General features: G+C 40.2%; 2 protein-coding genes across 3 annotated transcripts in view; both read right to left on the minus strand.

Annotated features, from left to right (window-relative positions):
• The window catches only part of NRF1 (nuclear respiratory factor 1), a 29,830-nt gene extending 15,660 nt beyond the window's left edge, over positions 1-14,170 (minus strand). For both annotated transcript variants that reach the window (XM_053463099.1, XM_053463098.1), the window contains exons 1-5: positions 14,072-14,170; positions 7,204-7,459; positions 5,249-5,363; positions 2,412-2,538; positions 1,474-1,614 (exon numbers count right to left, since the gene is read on the minus strand). In XM_053463099.1, coding sequence (XP_053319074.1) covers positions 1,474-1,614; positions 2,412-2,538; positions 5,249-5,363; positions 7,204-7,450 — 630 coding nt within the window. In that variant the 5' untranslated portion in view covers positions 7,451-7,459; positions 14,072-14,170. The remainder of the gene's footprint in view (positions 1-1,473; positions 1,615-2,411; positions 2,539-5,248; positions 5,364-7,203; positions 7,460-14,071) is intronic.
• Positions 14,171-16,533: 2,363 nt separating this feature from the next.
• SMKR1 (small lysine rich protein 1) lies at positions 16,534-17,591 on the minus strand. Its single transcript, XM_053463133.1, has 2 exons — positions 17,472-17,591; positions 16,534-16,958 (listed from the first exon to the last, which is right to left on the minus strand). The coding sequence occupies exons 1-2, from the start codon at positions 17,472-17,474 to the stop codon at positions 16,719-16,721; spliced, it is 243 nt and encodes an 80-aa protein (XP_053319108.1). The 5' UTR covers positions 17,475-17,591; the 3' UTR covers positions 16,534-16,718.
• Positions 17,592-19,294: the final 1,703 nt, after the last annotated feature.

Here is a 19,294-nt window from a genome sequence, read left to right on the forward strand (position 1 = left end):
TTCTAATGTCCTAGAACAGGCAGGACTAATAAAAGCTTAAGAAACCGGTAAACTAAAGACCAAAATGCCTGTGATCAGTAGATGGGCTCACCTCTTACACACTCAACCCGCACAAGTGCAAGCTTTTGACATCTAAGCCTTTACCTAATTACTAAAGCCCACTCGGAGAAATTCAACCTAAAGGGAATATTCATTTAATTATTATGTTTAAAGGGTTAACTACCTGTCTGGCTTTGGCAAATGGAAATAATTACATGAGTTCACATGCACAAGCCCCTTGTTCACATGATTACTCTTGAGACGCAATCAACAGCTAAAGCAGAGTATCTAAAACCTGTTCATCTGTAAGAATATTTCTAATTAGAGGCAGGACAAGAGACCTGGACGCCTGTACACCAGAAACCTGATCTGAGCACAAACAAAGGGATGCTGCCATGCGCACACACATCACTCCGCCGTTCTCACTGCACTTAGGGGATACTTCTCACGTCGGTTACCTGTTTCTCCGCTAGGAAACACGCTTTATGATTAACCCAATAATTTGGCAAAGAGATGTCAATTCTTATATCTTCAGGCAACCTCTTTATGTACCAATAAGTACTGCATCGGTTTTCTACATCGTTATAATACACCTGTTTTCATGGAAACCTCACATTGTTTCCACTGATCTCATCTTGACCAAAACACGGTAAGATGGTTTTACTAACAAATGACATAGTAAATAATTTCTTGAAGTAGGATATTGAGATTAATTGGATATTGTGAATAATTAGATAACATAATTACAATGCCATACTTTATAAATAAATACCACTAAAAAGTAAAGTAAACTGGTTTTGCAGTAACACTTGGGCAGGCCAGGCATTAGATCTGCCCGCCATAGCAATTACAACGTCAACCATCCAAAACAGCACTGAGCGGAACAGGAGCAATTAAAGGCCTGCCACCAGAAGCTCATGCAGGTCCAGCGAGCTGCACACCTGGGCCTCCTGCCATAGCTTCCCTTTAATGAACCTTCCTGAAAAGATGCAAGAGTTCTCCCGAGGGAATCTCCCATACAGATTTCCCAACCCAACCCAAGACCATTTGCAATGGAGCGAGAACTGCTGCCCTTAATACACCATTATACATATGACTATTTGTTCATAGCCCCAGACATTGGATTCTAATGTCAGCCCAGACAGGAGGTTGTAACACATCTCCTGCAAATGAGCATCTATCAGTAGAGATTTGTAACTGCGCGGTTCCTCTACAGTTACCACAGACGCCTTGTGAAGAACTAGCAAGTTAAAAATGTGATGTGGCAGCAAGATGGCAGCTTACAAAGCAGAAACTGCCCATTTCACTGCTCATAACTGTACACTACACATTCCTTTTTTTCATCCTTTTTGACAATGTTTTTGTGAATAAACACAGGACTCAGCAAGGACAGACACTGAAGCCAAGCTACAGCACTGCACATGCTATGATTACCTGCGTCATCTTGTCCACAGAGACGGGAATGCCATCTATTGTCAAAGGAGGTAGGTCTGAGTTGAGGTCCTGCTGAACGGGGGCATGCTCTGCTAACGCAGTCTCCAAGTCCTCCAGGATCATGCTCTTGTATTTGCGGACCTGGGGGAGAAAGCAGGCAGTGAACGGAGAGACAAGTGCGGCCCCTGGCTTCCCAGTGCTTGGTAACAGGGCAGCCCCAGGGCTCCGCTAATAAACAGCGCACCTTCTGGCTAAAAATATGCACTTTTACGTCTCCAGCGACAAGACATGCAGGAAATGATGAAACGTTAAGTAACACCATCCAGTGTCAGGAGTGTGGAGTGAGAACATGATAATCCAATTACTAACTAGCTTTTGCAGAAGTTATACATAACACATACCTGTTATACAAAAGGAGGAGAAAAATAGCTGAGTGTAAAAATATTGTAACCCATTTAATCAGTGAGTTTTCAAGTACAGTGATTACGGAGTGTCTAACACCGCAAAAAAATGTTGAAAGCTTTGTCCATGTCATGCCCCCCCACCCCACAGACCAAGGAACTTTACATTTTTAACCACTATTTAGAATTTGGCATGATTCAGTTACAGTTAAATTTAGCACCAATCCAAAAGAAAACTATATTGTAATAAACAATGACTAACTTATTTATAAGGTAATACAAATTATAAGATTAAATCATATAAATCACAGATAAGGCTTACATTACACTAAATACACTTTTTATACAACTTTTTTTTTACACCAGCAGCATGTGAACCCACACACCTAAAAGCCTGTGCATATATGCACGTCACGAGAGCTAGCGATGCCTCCTGATTGTAGTCAGGAAGCATAGTTTTCTAATGAAAAACATAATTTTAAAGAAGGCTGTCCATTTCACAGGAAAATAACCCAAAAAAGTGCACTGCACACTCACCACATTCTCCAATGGTGCGGCCCCAAAGACTTTAAAAACAGGGTTGGGTTTAGAAGGTGAAATGCACAGCACAATGGCTTGTTGCCCCACACGAGTGGTATATTCATCCAGAGTTGCCCTTAGTTTCCTAAAGCAAAGAACATATACAATCATGATTAATATATTAACACCGTATCCATGGTATTAACTTAAGAGGGGGGAAAAAAAGAGAAAAATATGGAAACTAATAAGGCATGAAGAACTTACATAGATAGAATATATATTTACACACACATTATAAATACACACACAGTAGTTTGCAAATGCTTCAGGAGATGTGAAAAATAGGCTATAAAGCATGAATGCTTTCAAAATTAACATGTAAATAGTTTTTTTTTATCATTCAACAAAAGTGAACAGAAGAAAATTCTAAATCAAATCTATATCAATTCTTCTAGGTACACTTGTACAAAGTCAGGGATATTGTAGGCATATAAGTATGTGTATGATTAAACAATTATATCAAACGCGTGCTAATGATCCTCAATTTAATATGTAGGATGAAACACAGTCATTAACTGAACCAGCTGTGTAGGAGGAGGAATAAAACTGGGTAAGGAACAGCCAAACCCACGGATAAGGCACAGTAACAAGACACATGGCAGTCATACTACATCAGCAAAGGCAGAAAACTCACAGGCGGAAAACCGAGGAACCCTGGTGCATCCATCTACTATCTGGAGAAGTCTGGTTATAAGCGGTCTTCACGGAAGACTAGCAGCCAAAAGGCCATGCCACCGACGTGGACACAAGGCCAAGTGACTCAACTACTCACGCAAACACAAGAACTGGGGTGCAGAAAAATGGCAGCAGGTGCTCTGGACTGATAAGTCAAAATATGAAATAATCGGCTGTAGCAGGCAACAGTGAAGCATGGTAGAGGTTCCTTGCAAGTCTTGGGCGGCATTTCTGCAAATGGAGTAGAGGCCAGAAGTAGTGGTCTTCTCAATGCTGAGTAGAGGCAGATACCTATCCATTATGCAATATCATCAGGGACGTATTTGATTGGCCCTAAATATATTCTGCATTACATTGGCCCCAAACATACAGCCAAAGTCATTAACTATCTTCAACATAAACAAGGAGCCCCAGAAGTGGTATGGCCCCCACAGAGCCCTAATCATCAACTCTGGTATTACGTGGAAAGTGAAGCAACTAAGACTGCCTAAATCCACAGAACTGTGATTGGTTCACCAAGATTTTTGGAATAACCTACCTATCAAGCATTAAGGAACAGCAGCAATTCAACCACAAAGAGGAAGCCCACGTGAAGTCACAACACTCTACTGATTCCATAGCTGAAGAGTTCCAAACTTCCGCTGGCATTAACATCAGCACAAAAAGTGTGCGTCGGGAGCTTCATGGAATGGGTTTCCACGGCCAAGCAGCTGCATGCAAGCCTCACATCACCAAGTATAATGCTAGATGCCTGATCCAGTGGTATAAAGCATGTCGCCGCTCAACTCTTGTAGATAAGAGTGACATTTTCATAAAACACTTCATTCAGAAGGGGATCAGAGATAAACATTATATCAGTGCCCTCACTGAAATGCAGTACAGCATTTAAAAGTGTTGTCCAAAAAAAAGGCAGCATTAGAAACATCATTTTAGTCCGTTTGACTGGCCAATTTTACCTTTACAATTTGTCAAAGAAATGTGTAGAAGTGCTTCTAATGCCTCCTTTGCTGTATTTAACAATTTTCTAAGTGGATGCATTTTTACAAACACTATGCTTTAATCATAATTTTTACTGAAACAGGCACAGGCAGGCTGTTTAGGGGAGGGGGCAGCGGCGGCACATGCAGGCTGTTTATGGGGGCAGCGGCGGCACAGGCAGGCTGCTTAGGGGGGCAGCGGCGGCACAGGCAGGCTGCTTAGGGGGGCAGCGGCGGCACAGATATGTTGCCCACTCAAATGGGGGGGAAAATAGAACTTTTGACTTCTTTTGAGTTTCAACTTGTGAATAAACCTTCAGAGGAAATAAAATGGTATATAATCAAGTATTTGCATATCATGCCAGAGAGTTCCTTTGCTTTGGCAAAGCAGTTTTAAAGGGCACACTGACAAGTGAAGAAAATAATTTGATTTATCACCATAGTTACACATACCACAGGCCCTGAAAAAAATATATTCTATCATTTTCTTTATGCTAGAATATCGGCAGGAAGTTGATGATGTGATGCTTTTGCTGACAACAGTAAGAGTGATACACGGACTGTGTGTGCAAAATACCTGCAGCAGTTGCATCAGCAAACCCCAGAGACAATCTCATACTAAACAAGTCTATAGTTTCTTGTTATTTTGGTACTAGAGATAACCATGTGCCATGACTTAAACTTCCTAATATTTCAGAATCCAGACATTTAGTGTTATCTGTGCCTCTAGAGCTACAGGTGGCTGAAGAATCCTGGCACACTAATTCTGAGCCTTGCCTTTTAGTCAGTCAGCCAGCCATGCAGATTTTACTAATATGTGACCAATAAAGCAGCTTCTTACTGGCTGACCCCATCATGTGGTAGGAAAAAGGAAGCAATCACTGATTCCCCGGAATAGAATATGTCTTTGCAAATACCCCTGCTATAGGAAAAGGACCCTATGCACTAAGCTGTCCCAACCTGGACTCCCACATCACTCAGCACAAGTAGTACTGCATTCACACCGTACAGTGCAGACGCAGACATAAATTACACTATGCAAGTAAGCAACGACCGGAGGCCCACTTGCCACCAAGGGCCCTAGGGCAAATACCCCATTCTTAGCTCACTAACCCACCCTCAGCCAAGTTAGGAAACTCTCACCTTAGCAGGCGTGTTTGCTGACGTTTTCGTATTGAAGGATTGGATTCAAATATATGAGGTCTTTTGCGCTTCTTTCCTGTGGCCACAGCAGCTGCAGCAGCCATTCCAACAGGACCTGAATACCAAGGAGACAACACGAATGAGGCAGCTAAATACCGTGGTACAAAGTTCTGTGGGGAGAAGTGGGTTCTTAAAGACACCAGGGTTAAATTAACAAATGAATTTGTTTGAGAGGACTACTGTTATGTATAAAATGAAATTTGATGGGTTAGAGACACTTAAAAATGAACACTTTAGTCCCACAAATGTTTTAATGCCTATTACAGACCATTCTGTATTGACTACAATGCATATTACATGCGTTAGACTTCTGTCATAATCAGTATGCTTTCTGCACAGAAGCTCATGTGCATAATGCTGAAGGACATCAATGGGAGTAGTGCCAATTTTATGTATGCTAATAGATTACTGTGTTTTCCTGCACTCATTCCCACGGATTTCTATAGGAGCACAACAGGGAGCAAGCCTTAAAACAAATGGCACACCAGCCCTATTTTCATGTTATGTGCACACTGTTTTACATGGACTCCAGTGCACTTTACATGCAAACCATTATGGTTACTGGAGTTAGACTTAGTGATAGACAATCAGAAACGCCTGCCACTTACATGATTCTCTTATTGTAAAATTGCACCTGCAACTATGTTGAAGTTAGAGAAATCTGTCACACTACAGTAAAATAAGTACATTCCAAGCAAAAGCTGACTGGGCCATTCTGGATGCGAGGTTACTGCGCCCTCTGCTGGCCATTGTGGGGTATCCCCTATGTAAGGCCTAGGGCAGAGTAGAAGGTAAATACATTTCTGACTATGTGGGTCAATATGTTCTAGCAAACTCCTGATGAAGCTGGACAGACAGGTGGCAGAAGTTTTTACATCAAACACCCACTAAATCCTAGAGATGTCTCCTTAATCAGAATACAAAGAGAATTCCCACTCGTGGGAAACCATCACAGAGCAATGCAAAGTTTGCAGGTGTGGGGAAACATATGTCCCTTTTCAGTCCCCAATACAAGTGCCAATTTTCCTCGTCAAAGGATCTCTGATTACCTAATTGGTTCTTCTAATTAGGTGTCCTAAAGGGGTTATATTATAGGGTTTTACTAGGATTCATATGTGTGCAGCCAGCCGAATCCATTAAGTACTCAGTCTTGAGGTTTGTGTTTTTTCCTTTAGATAATGTCACTGTTAAATGTTATGACCTTTTTAAAAAGTTCAAAAGTTCTTAAAACTGGTTTTTGAACTGTGATTTAGTTTAGAGACAACTAACCCGTTTCAACAGTTGGAAAAAACACCTAAAAACGCACCAATAAAAGTTACATTTTATTTGCGTTCTGGAAGACGCCAGGGAATAAATATTTTTGTAATTACATACACACATTAATATGCAGCCCCATGAGTAATGGAACTTTTTTTTATATCTATAACTCGATAAAATGATCCGTTTACCAGCTTCACTTTAACTCCTTGGTAAACAAATCAAACACCTGAAATAACTAATATGAGTTTACTGCAAGGAAGCCGTATGAATAAGTTTGGTGTCATACTTCTCTTCCCTGTCTAGCAGAACTTTACTTTGGTAATTAAGCAAGTATCACGTTCTAGTTTATTGGCTGGTGTACAAAGTGTAAAGAACAAATGTTTGTTTCTGATGATATGAGGGGGGCATGTAAAAAAAAAAAGTGATGTGTGCATTATTAAGTGAATTCTTATTACAACAGTAACCTTATGGCCCAATGAGGAGGAACATTCCACTGATTGCTACTGTGATATTTCTACTTTTCTAGAGGTCACTGTATTACACACATGCCCCACACTATGTAATATGTGAGTGAGACCTGGTCTGCATAGTGCTTATAAATTACACTTTTGCTTTAAATCCGCATCCCCCATTACCTGCGGCTGCCAAGTGGGCTGTAATCTCATCAGCTGCAGTGGAGTTCAGGATGTCCGAGTCATCATAAGAGGTGTCCTCCGGAGAGGATGGAGAATCTTCGTCGGCACTCATCATGGTGTGGTCGGTGTATGTGGCCACATGGACCTGTTGAACCTGCTGAGCCACAGAGTGTGCTACGGTGTGAGCCACAGTGTGAGCTTCAATTGTGGTCAGGTTATCAGTCTGGGTAACTGTATGATCCTCCATGGTTGCCTACTGTGAAAATGAGCAATTATACAAAGAACATTAATGGAACAGTCCTATTAACATTAATATCTAAATCATAGTACATCAAAACCGTATACAACTATAAAATACTAAATATAAATCAGATTTTTAAAAAATAGCACAAGACAAATGTCATTCCACCAGTGAAATCAACTGAGAGCCACCAAGAATTAAAACTGGGAAACATTGCTTATACAATGCCCTAGAATACACAATAGGTAAAGTAATGGTCCGGGCTATGTACACAAGAACAACAAAGTTCTAGTATCTAGTAAAGTACTGCTAGATGACAAACCCCATTTGAGACCGGTATATACAAGTGTTTTGTTTAATGTTGACATAGTAGAGATCTTAGTAATAGGCGTGATCTAGTAGTTAAGAGTCTCCGCTTACTGTCCCTCAAATCCCCCTCTAAAGAAAGACACATGTAGCTGGTGAGTACTATAATATGCTTTCACCCTCTCAGAAAAAAACTTTTAGAGAAACAAACAAATCTTGTCACAGACTAACAGCATCAATGGGAGCACTTTCAGCGCATACAGATGGAAGTTTGAATAGGCCCCTTCCATCGCATTCTCTGAGCCAATGCTGCCGCTCACTGGAAATCAGTATATCACGTGCAGGGAGATGCACATATGGCCTGCACGGCCTACGGCGCAAATGTATATAGGGGATTCTGCACAATAGCCTCATATATTAGCATTGTAGTGTGCCTTTTCCAATCCATACATTATTCCTTTAATGTTTTACATACAAATGAGACATTAAAAACATAGATTTTTGCAAAGTGCATTATTCTATGATTTATTAGCAGTGTGCTTTGCATGCGGACGTTTGTCCACATTTCTTTCAGTGGTCATTATGTGTACTATATGCCTCCAGTGTAGAGTGCTGCCGAATCTGCACTTATGTATACTATCCAAAATCAAACGTTTAGTGATTAACAGCCCAATGATATGGGCTATACCTTGAGCACACCAGACCCGCTACTCCCCATCTCTTCTCTGGGAAAAATACAAACTAGCCTGGGTAGGGTCAACGCATTATATATAAAAAAAAAATTAGGAGACGGATACAAAAGACATCACATTTCTATCCAAACCGACATTCAAAAGGTGAACTGTTATTGCTGCTGTACAAAACGAGGCATTTCCAGTGTGAACGCCCCAGGGGTTTGCACTTTACAATTGGTCCCACAGAGCAAATGGGAAATTCAGCAAGGTCCAGGAAGAGAAATTCTGCGTAACCCTTACAACACGTTACTAGTTACTACATCCCAAGTTGCTTTCTGAACACATAACACATATACACACACACACAAGGAAAACATTCTAAAGAAACAAAAAGGCAAACACTGAGTTGTATACACAGATTTTAAGCTCTACAGTTAGGTACTCTATTCCTTGCACGTTCGGGTGTTGGTTGTATTAGAACATCTAAGAGATCTTATTGTGCCTCCGATATAAAGAAATAAATCATAATAAATGCAAATTCTGTATACATGCAGCCAAGCATATGATCCCAAATGCAAGCTTCAAAAGTCAGCTTGCAAAAAACAAATTGTCATTTCAAAGTATGTGTAACACACTGCCAGACAGAAAAATCAGGATGCAATTAAACGAGTTCAACACACATGGGCTATTTTAATTCACTACGCAGTATAAGGTATTAATTTAGCTGGGTCCCTGATCGCAAACATTTTTTCATACATATTTAAATATATAAAGGGATCGAAAGTACAGCAGGTAAATTTATATCAAAGGACGAGAAATGTTAGAACAAGAGGCCTAGACGTAATGCAAGTTTACTGAGAGGGTGGGAAATAGGTGGAGCAGCCTTCCAGCAGAAGGGGTAGGGACTACAGTGATGGAATTTTAACATGAATGGGATAGGCATATAGTTATCCTAGATATAAGATAAGGCCAAGGAATTAATATCGTATGAGGTTTTTACAGCATGAAAAAAGGGCAGACTAGATGGGCCGAAGGGTTCTTATCTGCAGTAAACTGCTGTTTCAATCATACTAGCAAATTTACAATTCTGTGTCTTGTTTCAAAAAATAATAAAAATAATAAAGTCAATTCTGAAATATTGCTTCAAGGCTATTTGCTTTATGGATATTATCTAGTCAACACGAGAAAATAAATATACATTTTACTGCATACTTACCAAAAAGCCGTTTGTTATGGCATGGGAGCACCCACTGCATGAAACAATGTGGGGTTTTACAATATTAAATATTATATATAGCATATATATGTTTATTGGATGGACCCATCTTTAAAAAATTGTAGGATTATGAAAGTTTACACCTCCAACTGCTTAAATAAAACTAACCCCTGGTTGACGGATAAAGTATTCATCCAATTTTTAAACTTTTTTTTTGCTATAGGTGTTAAGAGGAGCGATCTCTTAAATATGTGTCAAGTAACAAAAAGGAGGTGGCCACTGTCCTTTCATGATATTATGGTCAAGGATTTGAAAATGTAGGGTTCCTAATAGTCTTGCTCTAAGACTGGATCCAAACCTGTCCAGTAATATAAAGACTCTTTCATCTGTACAGCAGAATTCCCCATTACCCAAATCAAAACGTGCCACCTATTCCAATATCATCAGCAAGAAATATCAATATCTTGGATTTGGCACGTAACCAGCAATAACTTTTGCATTTATCTTGTCACTACAGTCTTATAATGGGGGTTACAAAGTGGACTAGCAGCAGGGAGTGCTGAAGTCATAATTACCGGTGGGAACAAAAAACACTCATAGTGCTGGGGGTTAGCGGAAAATCAGATTCATGCAAATGTCCCCTATAATGATGTTTGGTCAGCAGCGTGTAAACGTCCTTTATGCAGCAGGCCATATAGGCAGGCCTATAGAGCAGGCAGAGTTGTGGAATGGCTCTCACTGAGTCTGTCACTTCTGTGTAACTTTCATGCTTGCATGGGTCATGCGAGGTTGCAGGATATCGTGCAGCACGTATACATCAGCCTCCTGCTCCTCCTCTCCATCCCCCAGGTGCCACTAACCTTACCCGACACACACACAACCGCCATATGCTGATATACACACACACTACACCATACACAAAACACACACACTAACCCCATATATTAACAGACACACGCTATCATATGCTCACCAACACCATACAGTAACACAGAAATGCCAACACCATACACTAACACACTAACATTATTTGCTGACATACACACTCATACTAATGCGATACATTAACACATACACATACTATACATATATGACACTATACACACTGAATATGGCACTAGCTATATCTATATACCGGTATATCCATAGCTATCAATCAATATTCACAGCACTCCTGCTGTAAATGTTCAGTGCCCCGATGCATTCAAGCAGCAACAAAATACCCACCAATAAATTGAAGCACTAACAAGTCTTGTATCAATAATAACAAAAACATTTAACTCACATTCATTTTTTTTAATGTAAATAAAGTATTTTGTATGATTCATACAAGACCCGTGAGTGCTTCAAATTATTGGTGGATATTTTGTTGCTGTTTGAATTTCTAATTTGCTGTAGTGATTTCTAGTTGCCATGGCGACCTGGCCCCTGAGGTTTGTCGAGCCCTGTTTTAAAAGATTTATTTTTGGCATATGGCAGGCATTATTCTTCATTGTTTCATATAGCGCCTTCAGATTCTGCAGTGTTGTACAATGGGATGGATATAATCTGGACATGGGCAAGTCTCTACAAAAGTGACATTAACCCCTTAAATGCATTGTTTTCAATGGATTTCCGGACCGTCCATTGTCCTTAAAGGGTTAAAACCTCTCCGGTACCAAAAAAAAAACAAACCAAAACAGGCCATCCAACTAGTTCAGTTATTCCATGTGTATATTTTTAGAGATGGAGTTAGTTGAGCACGCACATCCAGTATTAAACACAAACAATAATGGATCCTAACGGACACAGCTTGTCCACCAGAAAATTAAATTGTTTTGTTTAGGATACAGGTTTACATTTAGTTATTATAAAGGCCAATGGGGGGGGGGACAGACATTCTTTTTTAATCATTGTTACGTTATTCTGACAGTGGTCTGTGATAAAACATGTGCTTTCACCTATATTTAGTATATTGATTTTTCTTATGATAATGAATATTATGACCAAGTTTTAGGTAGTAGTGTATAATATGGCAAACAGATCTTCAGCACCCTAAAAAGCTATTGCCTCATCCTGTGAATGCATAATGTACATTTGGCAAGAAAGTGAATTCACTAAAGCACATACAGATTCATTTTAGTCCCAAGTACAATGTATGTGCATATCCCTTTCAAATAACTAAAGGGACACTCTAGCCATCACATGCACTTTAACGCATATGACAACAGAATAGTCCCTTACTTCTGTGGTGCTCCTTTAGCTTGGGAAGAATACTGCGTTTGCCCTTCCCGCTGGAGTTCACTGGAGATGGATATATATGCGCAAAGAGATGTGCTGAAGAGGGTCGACTATTTAGTCCCCCGTGCACATGCACAGCAATCCCCCCTACTGACTTCAATAGGAATGCTTTCCTGCCACCGATCAGCTGCTTCAAGCAGCCATCACTGGCAGCAATCCTCAGATCTAGGAGGTGGGGGTAGCAGAAGGTTTTAGATCACAACTGCTCCTTTGGGACAGGGGTATTTCATACCCTAAGGACCAGAGCTTTTTGTTACGTTACCATATGTTCATTAAACCATGATTCCTCTTTTCCATATTTGATGAACCTGCACAAATTACACATTCTTGCAATTGTCCTTTAGATTGCTCCTATGTTCAGCTGGGGCACCCACAGTAATTAGCCCGATTGCTTATCGATGGCTTAAGGGGTTTGGGAGAGTAGGTTATTTTTTTATTTACTTATTTATTTATTTTACTTTTAGTTGTAGACCTAAGGAGTACTTTTTAGAGAAAAAAATTTGTTTGGCTCAAGCTTCCTTTGGGGACCTCTCATACATTTTAATGCCACTGATGTCACTGTGAGTTTTTTTTAATTATATTTTAGTTTTCCATTTGTGTGATTGGGCATTCCTTGTATAATTGCGTACTGCCAAACAAAGTTAGGATGTACAGGCACGTACTGATGGGCATCTTGACACGGCTTTTAAAGCGGTACCAGTACACCCTAAAGGGAGCAAACGGTTTACAGAATTTTAGCAAATTCTTCTTTAGTGGGTGTTTCGGGGACATTAAACTGTCCCTTTAACAAAACGGAGCATGAATGTCATAGCCACGGTGTTAACGAACCAGATCAAATATGGTTATGGGGTAGATAGAACAAATATTTTGTCTTCTTGCTGGCAGCTGTAGGCCCCTGTGCCAAGTAAATATTCAATTTACCCTAACAAAGTACAGAACAACCAGTCCTGGGACAGGGCAATTTAAAAAGCTCATTAATCACGGACATGGAAAGAAAAGGGACGTGTCCCTGTATAATATATACATTATATAAAAATATAATATATTAATATAAATAAAAAATATAAAAATAAATGACTGACATATAGTACACATCAGATCCTTATGTTCATTTTCATTGCATAGCCTCGTGCCGTTACGAGGCAAATATCCTCCAGCTAATTTCCAGGATTTGAGAAGATCACATCAACAGCCAGAGGACTTTAAAGGGACGTTAGTTTTGCAGGTATGTAAAATATTTACTGCTGCTACACCAAGAATGATCGACGGAAAGCAGATTTGCTGTGATTTAATATCAGATGTTTTCCTTTGTATTAAAAGTTGCAGCGACCCTCAGTGTGAGATTCAGAACCGGGGGCGCACACACGCAAAGTTGTGATCATATTTTAAATCTTTTAATACGCAATTAGCAACTAATCTATGGTTTCCATTAACAAAATAAATGTCATTATTTTACATTTAAATCACATGAACCGATAAAAAAAAAAACCTCTAAAACCTTTAAAAGGATGGTGTGTTAGTAAATTGTACAATGATACAAAACAAAAACAAACATATTAGGGGCCACCAGTCAGTATTTTAATGAATGAATGGAGAGTCAGTGATATCAGGGGAATGCACAAACATCTGGATCGATAGATGGCCCGAGTCAATTCATTTGCATTGATCCAGTAAATAAGTCAGGCCTCCATACTGTCTTCAGCAGCGAACCTTATGATGTTCCCGGGTCTGGCCCACATCCCTACCCGCCTTATCTCTGCAGCAACATGTTTCGTGCACAGAGATAGCGATGCTCATACATGCTGAGAAGCACCGGGGTAACGGACGGAAATACATATTACAAACGCTGTGCGGTCTGTAATACATCCATATAAAACGCTGGCTAAACGGAGAGGTAACCAGGCCTATCCGGTTCTCCATTCCGTCCTACCCGAACAATCCTCACACACAAGGGCCTAGTGCGGCCTGTTTCCTCCTTTCCACCGTCCCCGAACCCCTCAAGCTGGCGCTCGTCTCCCAACCTCCCGCTGATCTACCCCTCAAAGAAGTGTGCGGGGCGGAGCTGCTGGCAGAACCCCGGAGCCCGAGCTCCGTGTTGCGGCTGCGCCAGCAGGGCTGAGATAGCTGGAGATTGCGCGGTAGGGCACTCACCTCAGAGCGGCTGCGCTACAGCGAGCCTGCGCCGTGACACTCGAGCGGAGACCTCTCTGAGCTGCAATGGCTGCGGGAGCCCACGCTGCACACGGCCCGGGCTGAGCGAGCGTCACTGCCGTCATGACGTCATCGCATGTCTCTAAGACGTGCCGACTAACCTGGACAGCCATACTGGGCAGGTCGCGCAGTGTAGCGAATATTATCTATTATTAGATTATGCATGGGACACATAACCCACATTTCCCTACCATGGCTCATGTATATTGTAGGGACTTTTTCTCAAAAAAACTCCCAGCGGGGGAGGTTGTCACACAACCCAAGTGCCCGTTTTTTTAGGAGGACAGTCCCTCTTTAGGACCTAAATCATACTTGCCAATTGTCCCGATTTTGCAGAGACAGTCACGATTTTTGAGGCACTGGCTAAATTGTCTCCATGGCTCAGTGAAGCTGCACCTGAAATGCACATGCGCGTCTTCATTCTCCTGACCAGGCCTTCCACACAGAAGAAAGTAGACAGAAGAAGAAGAGAAGGAATGGAGCTGCAGGAAGGATATGGAAGCGGTCAGCAGAGCAGGTATGGAGACAGTGAGGGACAGCGCAAGTGAGTGTGAAAGTGAGAGAGCATAAGAGCACGTGAGTGACAGAGCATGAGAGTGTGAGAGCATGAGTGAAAGAATGTGAGAGAACATGAACAAGAGTATGAGAGTGTATGAAAGAGAGCATGAATAAGAGAGAGAGTGAGCGTGGGAAAGTGAGAGAGCCTGAAAGTGAGAGTGTGAGAAAATGTGAGAGTGGGAGTGCAAGAGAGAGTAAATATTGATGGGAGTTATACTGTACTAACTCCAGGCTCAGGATATAGTGATGGGAGTTATGTTGTACTGCCCTCAGCGTCTAGCTGAATATATATTGATGCGAGTTATGCAGTACAACCATCATTGTCTTGCTCAATATATAGTAATGTGTTTTATGCCGTATAACAAATGTTAGGCTCGCTATGTCCTTATGTTCACTATGAGCTTCACTGTCTAACTGTATGCTGATGAGGGCTGTGATATAACACCCACACATGCATGATGGGGATTATAGTACACAACCTCTACAGTGCCTGAGGTTACTTACTGTCCCATTACCCCATATCTCATTAAGCTCATGCAGGCTCAGGCTTCGACCAGCACAAAATGTGAGTAAATCAATGGATTTGGGGAATTTGTGTTACTATTAGTTTTTAAATTAATTGTTAAAACAGGTCATGAATAGGTTACATGCACCAATTAGTACACACAATCAAGTTCCCATTTTGTGAGTTAAATCTCCAGTGGTCCTCATTCTGGTCATAATAGTTGTAGTCCACAAGAGCTCATCTTGACATTTTATTTGGTTTTATTCCTGGAGGTCTTTGACGAGGAGCAATGTTATGCAGACTGTGGCCTGTAGAGAAACAGATCTTTCCACTAAAAACACTAAACCCAATGGAGACTCAGATGCCGCATGTTTCATTTGTGTGGGGCTCAGATTTTGCAGTACAAGGTACTGGGCGAGTGAAATTAGGGTTGAGTTGTAATAAGCTTATATTGGTAAGGTAGGAAGACATTGTGAAATTGTGATGGTACCTATGATGTACCACAATCAGTGCCTGGCTCAGTAAAAAGTGATGGGAGTTATAGTGTACCACCATCAATGTCTGGCTCATTATATAGTCATGGGAGTTATCCTGCGTCGCCGCCAATGTCTGATTCATTATAAAGTGATGGGAGTTATGCTGCATAACCATTGTCTGGCTCAGTATATAGTAACGAGAGTTATGCTGTATCACCGTCTGCATCAATGTCATAATCAGTATAAAGCGATACAAGTTATGCTCACTATATAATGATGGGAGTTATGCTGTACCATCATTGTCTGGCTCACTATATAATGATGGGAGTTATGCTGTACCATCATTGTCTGGCTCGCTATATAGTGATGGGAGTTATGCTGTACCATCCTCTGTGTCTGGCTCAGTGTATAGTGACGGGATTTATGCTATTTTATTATAGAAAGCAGAATTATCTGTTCAGTAATTGTTTTAAACTTATTTCATTTATTAAATATTTTTATTTATTTTAAAGTGTATGTGTGTGGGGTGCCAAATACTCCAGACACTCCCCGTCCCTGTCCAGAACTGATTTCCTTTCCTTTAAATGTGGTCTTGGACTTTTTTTTTTGCATTTTGTTGGAACTTTAAAGTTCCCCTGATGGTGACATCAGTGGGGAATTATTTTTATCTTTATTTTATTTTTTTTCTACTTTTTCACTAGATCACAATGTTTTCTAAAACAACATTTTACTAACATGGGTTTAGAAATATAGTGTAAGAAATGGCTTTCAGTGCTAAATACAAAAAAAAACAAACATTCATGCTAAATTATGTAACATGCCATTATTATATATGGTTAAAAATGAAACATTTAATAACACAGTAACTGAAATTCTGCATTTATTACTATACTTTGAACCTTGGAAATCGATTATTGTGGTTGGCACTGAAATCCACCATGGCTGAGTTCTGGCAATACGAGGGTCTTAACTACCTGTTTCTTAACATTGTTTTAAGGTGTTCTTTGAAATATCTTGGAAACGGTGCTTCGACGGATATTTACAACAACTATTTTTTCTTTCCGCTCTTTCCTTTCTTGCCTTTCTTTTTTGGTGCCCCACTCCAGCGAAAGCCCCTGAATCCCAAACAGTCCACAGCGTTGTGAGAGATGTAATAGGCATTTAACATGGCAGCAGGGCTGAGAATATCCACTTCTGGTTTGGGTGTTTTGCTTTTTTTCAACTTCTTTGATTTCTTGCCCTTGCTGTGGGGTTTTCCCGACCCCTTAGATTTGGCACTTTTGGTAGGCTTAAAAAATAGAAAGACAGTTATAAAATCAACAGAATAAACAGTGTAATATAAGTCTGGAACACACATTGAAACATAGCTTTTTACATGGCATATAAAGGTGTATAAGAGAATTAATGATATTAATCGGGTGGCAACAAGGACTGTTATATGGCTTTTTCACCAAAAAAGATTGTTAATGACAAAAATGAGTTTTATCATAAGATCAGTTTTTGAGTAGGAAGGACCTGTGCATATATAAGAACATGTCATGCTGTTTAGGGGTTTGATGCCATCAGGCAGCTTACATAGCTTGGCAAGGGCCCATGAATGGTCAGCACAGACTAAACTGGCAACTTTACAGAAAGCATGTTCAGACCCATCATACAGGTGACTACCTAACTCCTATCACGCTCAGCCCACATCCCAGCTAGCAAGAACCACCAATATCTATCTGCTAGGTTTCGCATTTTTCTAGCTTGTGATAAATATGTATGAACACAAAACTCTGTGTCAGAATACAATAATCCTCACCATGAAGGATTGTCCCGGAGGGGGTCGGTGTCTCCGGAGATTCGGCTACAGATCAAACCACAAAGCTTTCCGCATCCTACTTTGCCATGGATACCTTCAACGCTTTTCCCACGTGCGCATCGTTGTTAAGGAGACGCGTTACGTAACACCCCTCCTAGACTCTCAGTGGGCGGTCGAGGAAGGCGGGTCTCTACGACCTGTTCCTTTTACCGTAGAGCGCAACAGTATGTCGCCTGAAATAAAACGATTTGGATCAGTTATTTAGCAGTCTGCTCAATGCAGCGGTCGGGAGGGAGCCTTTGTGTAGCCTCTATCGGGATGTTACTAGCGAGCAAAGGGCCTATGCACAACAGCTTTCATTTTCTTTACTTCTCCCCATCTCTCTTATTTGCTCATTACTTTACTTCTGCGCATATATATATATTGTTATATTATGTACACCAGCCAAGATTATGCATAGCCCCAAATTTGTGTTAAAAATACTTTGTTGCTTTATATTACACATTTTAATCTACCTCAGGCAGTCTTTTCCATATGGTATACCCCATGTATACATTCTAAAAAGTAATATCACCACAGTAACCGTTGAGTTCCATCACCAGGAGCATTTCCTTGGTTGGTACGTTGATAAGATCACTATTAAAAGATTTGTATTTACACTTGAATATGCATAACATTAAAGACATCTTGTTTTTTTAATATTTTATTAAATAGTTCACAATTTTAATCGATTTTTCGTAGAATATATAAACTGTATATCAGCAGGTTTATTATATTAAATCAATGTAAAAAATCCCTTGAGTGAGAATATTTTCAGTGAAGGCACTTTCAGGTTTCACGCAATACTTACTGTATACAATATAATTTGTATTATAAAAAATAAAATATTTCAGAATATATGGCATCAGTTTAAGTTACAGTTCTTTCCTTGACCAAACATTATTGATAAAACAAAGTCCAGGAATTTGCTGTATTAGGAACTGAAGTTTAAGTGGTCAGTAATCACAAGCTGTTTTGCTATATGTGGGGGTGGGGGGGGGGCAGTATGCTTTCCAGTTAATACAGCTTGATTATTGTTGAGATATAGGCTTATTTATAAAGTGGAAAAAAAACAGGGTGGGGAAAAACAGCAATATGAATGTTTTTAATGCAATACTGACCCCAGACAGTAAAGTCTTTTTGCAAGCTACATTATTTCTCTTTAACTGTACAAACATTCCTTCGTTAAAGACAGCGATCTCCTATACATTTCACTGGAGGTGGATAAGCAGCATCTCGCACAACAAAACAAAGGCTGGTTTGTACTCAAAGTCTGAAATTGTGACAGGGTCTCAGTGCCTACCTACATTTATAAAATGCACGTAGAAGTAATATTTACATTTAAATCACACAAAGTCATGCATGTCTTTTAAGGACTGCTATGTTCTACTTGCTATAATGTATTCCAAGAAAAAGCATGGAAACATCACTGCTTCTCTTTCCCTTTCTAAATAGATAAAGAAATCAACTCTGACAGCAAAGCTAGTAGCAGAAATTTAGGAGCAGCTCATAGTATATTTATAATACTATTGCACTATTTAGGTTATAAATGACTACCCAGCCCACGGGAAGTTAAAAAACAATATAACAGTCCAGAGTTCTGAAGGTGACAGAGACGAAAGAAGGGTTTAGCTGCTATGCCAAAGTAGAAAGAGGTTTAACAGAGTAAATAAATTAGGTATAATTTCTTATATAAAGCATGTGTCAGCATGTTTAAACAATGCTGTTATTGCATCCAAAGTTCCACTGGTCTTTACAGTATTGTTTTAACTTGGACTAGTAAA

Source organism: Spea bombifrons, chromosome 4 (genome assembly GCF_027358695.1).
Source record: "Spea bombifrons isolate aSpeBom1 chromosome 4, aSpeBom1.2.pri, whole genome shotgun sequence".
Classification (NCBI taxonomy): domain Eukaryota; kingdom Metazoa; phylum Chordata; class Amphibia; order Anura; family Pelobatidae; genus Spea; species Spea bombifrons.